This window comes from Miniopterus natalensis, chromosome 20 (assembly GCF_054644295.1).
Source record: "Miniopterus natalensis isolate mMinNat1 chromosome 20, mMinNat1.hap1, whole genome shotgun sequence".
Classification (NCBI taxonomy): Eukaryota; Metazoa; Chordata; class Mammalia; order Chiroptera; family Miniopteridae; genus Miniopterus; species Miniopterus natalensis.
Genome location: NC_142100.1, coordinates 4,473,501 through 4,479,687, shown reverse-complemented (window position 1 = coordinate 4,479,687; position 6,187 = coordinate 4,473,501). Strand labels below are relative to the sequence as shown.

The following is a 6,187-nucleotide window of genomic DNA, read 5'->3' as shown; positions in this document are numbered from 1 at the left end:
CTCTTCTGCCTCACACTATCTCATCTCACACACAAGGGAAGACGGATTCCACCCTGAGCCAGCAAGACACCTGCCCTGTGTCAGTGGCCCAGGTGAACGATGCTGGGCTCTTTATTAGTACCTGCTTTAGACAAGCACACGGTGGAGGAAGGCATTCCTGTTTACCTCTTCCAGCAGCTTGTCCTGAAACATGGTTTAAACCTGTGGGGCCCATACGACTCCAGGGGCTGTTGAGGAGGCTGGTGTAAAGAGACGAAAGTTCACTTCAGTGGGTGTTAAATGACAGCGCCCTACACCCTGGTATTTGCTACAGTGAAGGAAGATGACAGAGGTAGCCCTGCATCTTGCCAAGGGGTAAACGGAGCCAGCCAGGAGGTAAAAGCCCCACAGCGGAGTATTACACCACACCCAATGCTGCTGTAAAAGAAGCTCTCCAATGCTGATACTACTGTTTTATTGAGAAAAGTACACAAAACCCACCTATGTACACAGCCTCAGGTGAACATAACCCTCTTCACACCTGGTGTCTTACAAAAGCTTCGTTTCTTTGGAGTAACATCTTGCCCATTCCAGCAAGTATGTGAGTTAACTTGGTTCCTTTTCCTCCAGGCTCAAAATAAAATCAAACTCCTCTACCAAAAAAGGGAAAAAAGAAAGGAAGAATTAGGTCTTGTATTTTCTCCTGAATAGGGGAGTAATGCTAGGCATCGCTCACGTTAGGTAGTCATTCACTCAAGAACTATGGAGTGTTTTACTATGTGCCAGGCACTGTTGTGCACTGGGTACATAGTAATGGGTGACTCAACATATTTCCTCTGCAGGGACCTTACAGGTTAAGTATTGTGCCCAAGTTTAATCAATTAGTAAATGTGAATTGCCTGTGTCATTCTGGTGTGTGGGTGACAAAGGACAGGGCCCGCTCTTACCTCGAGTCAGGGGCTGAACCGAGAGTCTCTGGCGAGTGAACAGTGCCATGGTTTTTAAAGGCCCACCACTGTTTTTGTGAGCTTGGTGATAGGTTTTGAGCTCAGCCAGGGGAATGAAACGCTTCATCATCCGAACAAACTGCACATCCACCTATATGACAACAGTGTATGGAACAGACATGTCCAGCTAGACTCTGTCTACTGGATGTTTTAGCTGCTTGCAGGAGGTTCCCATGGCCAAGGCTAACAGTGTGCTGTACTCTCCAAAGTCAGGGTAACCCCATCTGAGTCAGAGCTGAGCTCTGTACCTTGACCCAAACACACCCCCCTAACCTCCTTCCCCCCTCTTTGTCCATCCTTCCCCTCATGAAATAGGAAAAATAGTAGTCTTTACCATGGACCATTTGGGGTTGTCTTTTTTGCTGGATGGATCATAATAGGGATTGCTTTTTTCAAACTGTGTGTGGTCTGGGTAAGCCTCCTTCACAATCTGAAACCAAAACCAAGTCTCCAATCACTTGCCTATATAGTCAGCTCCATGGCAATTCTTTTCTTAAAAATATTTTTTTAATGTTTTTATTGATTTTTGAGAGAGAGGAAGGGGAGGGGAGAGAGACACACATCAATGTGAGAAACACTGATCCGCTGCCTCCCATTTGGGGTTATATACCCCAACCAGGGATCAAACCTGCAACCTAAGTATGTGCCCTAACTGAGAAATTGGACCTTTCGGTGCATGGAACAACACTCAGCCAACTGAGCCACGACAGCCACGGCTCCATGGCAAATCCTTAATCCAAGCCCAACTTTCATTTCTGGTGCTGTACATTCTCACCCCACCTGCCTTGCTGTAAAGCCAATGGGGGCTCAGAAATCTGGAAATAAGACACGGTCTAAGGCGAACAGGAAATCAACCCCATTTGGCAAAAATCTCAAAAGTATGTTAAAACCAAATATTAAAGGTTATTATTGATGCCACTGTTTTTTCACCTGTGGTTAATAACTGTATCCTGATAAATCCTGGCTTGGAAGAGCTATCATCAGGCTTGTTTCTGAGTGAAAGACCAAGGTGTAGAAATGGAGAGACTGTGCCACAGGGACCTGAAATGAAGGCCTGTCTTGTTATAGGCCTTGTCACACAGGACGGGGCCAGGGCAGTATTTCCATATTCCTGTGAGAGCAGGGATGGGAGGAGAGCACCATTTTTTTGTTAGCTATTTAACTGTATCCCTTTGTATCTATCTACGTGAGTAAATCCTGCTGAGGGGCAAGGGATCAGCCCAAAGCCTGTACAACTAACCTTGATAAGTCCTGCAATGCCTGGCTCTTTGCAGTTGCTGTGGTAGAAGAAGGCTTCTTCCTCCAGCTTCATGGCTCTCAGGAAGTTCCGGGCCTGTCCCAGGGAAGGAGAAGTAAGCACTGCCGCCCGACCAGCTGGAAACACTAGTGCTGGCAGAAATCGAGTCTGCTTGTATTAAGTGAGCTTTTCTTTATTGCAGTTTCCCCCAATTCCTTTTTTCTTTTTAATCCTCCCCGGAGGGTATGTTTAGAGAGAGGAAGGGGGAGAGAGACAAACAGAAACATCAGTCTGAGAGAGAAACATCAATCAGTTGCCTCCCATACTCGATAGAACCCACAACCTAGATATGTGCCCGGACCAGGAATCGAACCCACAACCTTCTGGTGTATGGAACAACACTCCAACCAACTAAGCCACCCAGCTAGGGAATCCCCCAATTCAATTCTTGTCCTTGCCAAGATACCCAGACTTGTATCAGGACACTGGCTAAAACATACAACATTTGTAAATTGCATGCAATCAGAGTAATTAAGGTATTTTTTAATACATTTTTAGGTTTGGGTTCTGGGAAAAAGCAACCTTGGCCAAGAGATTTTGCTACGGAATAAGGCATAAGAAGGAGGCAGGCATTTGTTTCACTCTGGGCGTCAGGGTCCTATTCCTACCTGATAGTTGCGAACACCATCCCAGCATGCTGTCTGCTTGGGCTGCGCTTTGAGATCCTCAATGCTGAACTAGGCGACAGGAAATAAAGCCATTCATTAATAATCCTGGGCCAACTGATAAGAATATATGGAAGCTGACCACTCCTTCCCATACATTGAAGGTGCTCCTGGCTATAGCAGAAGTACGCAGTTTACCGGGAAATAGTTCTACAGAGGCACTTGTATTGGGTGAATGTAAGTAAGCTTTGTGTTATCTTAACCTTGATAATTAAGAGGATTAATTGAATGGATAATCCAGAGCATAAAATAATCTGCTGATTATTTGTATTTCACGTATTAAAATACTATCCTATAATATTTCTAATTATATTTTCTCTGGGCTATTAAAATTGGTTTACATTAACTCCCTAAATCAGGAAGATTATCTAGGAGCATGACAGCTGGCAAGAGAAAGGCAACCTAAGAATGTCTAGATTAGGGGTTGGCAAACTATAGCCATCAAACCAAATCTAGCCCCAAGCCTGATTTTCGTAAATACAGTTTTCCTGGAACACAGCCACAACATTTGTTTACTTTTTGTCTATGCCATGTTCTTGCAACAACAGAGACAAAACGGCAACTCTAAAACCAGAGGGCCTAAAATATTTACAGTCTGACCCTTTACAGAAAAAGTTGACCACCCCTGTCCTAGATAGAGGATTCACAAAAAAGACTTGACGGTAATAAGTCCTGCTGATTTTTTTCCTTATTACCTTTTCCCTACCCTTCAAAGACAAGAAGCTGGCAATGGAACCCTGTGGTGTCCCGTAATCATTTCTTATTAAAAAAAACACACGAAAAAACAGCTTGAAGGGATTGGAGCCAGGTACATGGTCTCACCTTCACATCTACACCTTTCTCTAGTCGGCTTTCTGGCTCAGACTTCATCAGCCAGAAGCTGCTTAGATTCTTCCCACATTTTTTAAGGGCTGAAGTCTTCTGAGGGCTGGAGTTCTCCGCTTTAGCTGATGCCTCACCTGGGTTCTTAGTCTTGGTACGCTTGCCTGCTGGTCCCTTCTTGTCTGCAACAGGAGAAGCAAAAAGAAGAGGGCTGTCATGCTTGCTGAGAGGTCATGTTCCATTGTGGGAGAAGCATATGGTTTGGAGTCAGACTGGATTCAAACCCTGGATCTGTCAGTTACCAGCAGCCTAACTGCTGAACGTATTTCTTATCTATAAAAATGGAACTAGCATGCCTACCTTACAGGATATCTCTGGAATAGCCATTCAATGGGATAATACCTTATGTCATTGTGGTTTAAAATTAAAGGTCCTAGCAGAGTACCTGAGCATGTGTTAAGTAAATATTTTTCCTGCTCTTACTACTGTGTCTCACCTACATAGATGTTTCTCTTTCTTCCCCTTCCACTCAATCTGCAGTGGGGAAAAAATATCCCCGGTGAGGATAAAAAATTTAAAATAACCGTTGTTAAATTCTTACTGTATAACAAACCCTAAGCTTTATTCATCTAGAAAGTGTACCCCAGATTACCCAACCAGTAAACAGCAGAATCAGGACCTGTCACTCTGTTCTATCTGAATTCACACTTAATGTCAGTCATCATTAAATATCACTTAGGGATGTCTAATGGTCTGGACGTTCCTAGCCTCGTTCCTACTGGTCCCTCTGGAGTTAAAAGGCACACTAAACACCATGTGTGTCGTTTAATAACACTGCATTGTAGCCAATCTGGAACCCTTGCCATTCCCAAAAGAGGTACCTTCTCCACCTGGAATTGCTTCGTTCCTGCTAGTCATCCACTCGGAATGCCATTTATCCTTATGAACATAAAAATGCATCTCGTTTTCTTTGCCTGCAGAAAGCCTTCCCATTCTTTAAGGGCTGGACTCAAATTCTACTTCTTTCTCAAGGACTTCCCTGTGATTCCTCCAGGCTCTCACACACCCAGCAAGCCAGTTTCCTGGATCCTTTCACTTGTCTGCATTCTCCCTGAGAGCAGGAACTATATTTTCTTTCTTTCTTTTAAATATATCTTTATTGATTTCAGAGAGAGGGAGAGGGAAGCATCAATGATAAGTCGTCATTGATCGGCTGCCTCCTGCACGCCCCCTGCTGGGGATCCAGCCCACAACCCCGGCATGTGCCCTGACCAGGAATCCAACGCCATCTCCTGGATCCTAGGAGATCCTAGGTTGATTTTAGGGTCAACCGCTGAGCCACGCCCGGCCAGGCTTTCTTCTTCCTTTTTTTAAAACATATCACCTGAGAATATGTTTTCATTGATTTTCAAAGAGAGGAAGGGAGGGGGAGAGAAACATGGATGGCTTGCCTCCCAAAAGCATCCCAATCTGACCCCCTCCAGAAATCAACTCCACCCCCCCCACCCCCCCATCCCCCCCCCGCCAGCAAACTGGGAAGGTGCCCTGACCGCATTCGGATCTCCGACCCGCGACCTCTCGGCGACGCTCCAACCAACTGAGCCACACTGGCCGGGCTGGAGCTGTTCTTAACCTTACTGCACGCCACCCCTATCACAAGTGTTTCTCGTGCTTACCAAACAGCTACTCTGAATGAACAAGACAGCAGAAGGGGCTCTGGGTCTAGGCTTGGTAGAGGGTAGAGGCGGGGGGCAACACGGATAAAGCACAATCCACAAAGGAGTCTGTCCAGCAGCAGGGAGTGGAGAGCGAACAGCGCCGAACACCCTTGGGAAGCGCTCTCGGGAGGCTGCCTTTCTGCAGCCCGGGCGCAAGCTCACCGTGCCCAGCAGCCCCGGCCAGCCTCTTCCTGGGTCTCGGCATGGTCTCCCTGCTGGGGCTGGAGCTGAAGATTCCGGAACCTGCGGGAGACACAAGAGGCAACTCTATGCCCCCAGAAACGTGCGCAGAGCAAGATGGAGACAACCAAAGGGAACTTAGACGGCTTCGGCCCCGAGGCTCTTTCGCGAAGAACAGACAACTCGGTTTCAACCCCTCACATCCTTTCTTCAATTATCTACACCCATTTCCCATCACGCGTCAACCTGCCCCTAAACTCTCCTCGGATTTTCACTGGACCCGGGCTCACTCGCTCACAGCTCAGGAACCTGAGCGGCTACTCCGCAGGCGCGGTCCCAGTCCCCCTCCCGGAGGCGCTTTCCACACGCAGCCCTCCGGCCCCCGGCCCCCCGGCCCCGGGGATCTCTGGGAGTTGTAGTTCCTGCTCCCGGTGCCGACCCGCCTGAGCCCCGATCCTAGGAGCCCAAAGTGCACTACAGGTGCCAGAATGCACCACGGCTCCCAGCAGGAGGGGCAGG

At 47.2% G+C, this 6,187-nt stretch overlaps 1 protein-coding gene across 4 annotated transcripts; it reads right to left on the bottom strand.

Moving 5' to 3' along the window:
• Positions 1-311: 311 nt before the first annotated feature.
• THYN1 (thymocyte nuclear protein 1) lies at positions 312-5,876 on the bottom strand. 4 transcript variants are annotated; one of them, XM_087828563.1, is made up of 7 exons: positions 4,652-4,969; positions 3,771-3,952; positions 2,892-2,960; positions 2,227-2,319; positions 1,321-1,416; positions 927-1,077; positions 312-632 (listed from the first exon to the last, which is right to left on the bottom strand). In XM_087828563.1, exons 1-7 carry the CDS (start codon positions 4,761-4,763, stop codon positions 586-588), a joined length of 750 nt encoding a protein of 249 aa, XP_087684689.1. In that variant the 5' UTR covers positions 4,764-4,969; the 3' UTR covers positions 312-585. The 4 variants fall into 4 exon arrangements, with proteins under 4 accessions (XP_087684689.1, XP_016072880.1, XP_016072879.2 ...); XM_016217394.2 differs by lacking the exon at positions 4,652-4,969 and adding an exon at positions 5,651-5,876 and having other exon boundaries at positions 314-632; XM_016217393.2 differs by lacking the exons at positions 312-632; positions 4,652-4,969 and adding an exon at positions 5,651-5,876 and having other exon boundaries at positions 838-1,077.
• Between the last annotated feature and the right edge of the window lie 311 nt (positions 5,877-6,187).

Excerpts from the sequence above, each read along its gene's own strand:
- THYN1 (XM_087828562.1), bottom strand. The coding sequence starts at position 4,763 with ATGGGAAGGCTTTCTGCAGGCAAAGAAAACGAGATGCATTTTTATGTT. Across the intron at positions 3,953-4,651 it reads AGCAATTCCAGGTGGAGAAG|ACAAGAAGGGACCAGCAGGC; the intron begins GTACCTCTTTTG and ends CTCCTGTTGCAG. Across the intron at positions 2,320-2,891 it reads ATGGTGTTCGCAACTATCAG|GCCCGGAACTTCCTGAGAGC; the intron begins GTAGGAATAGGA and ends TCCCTGGGACAG.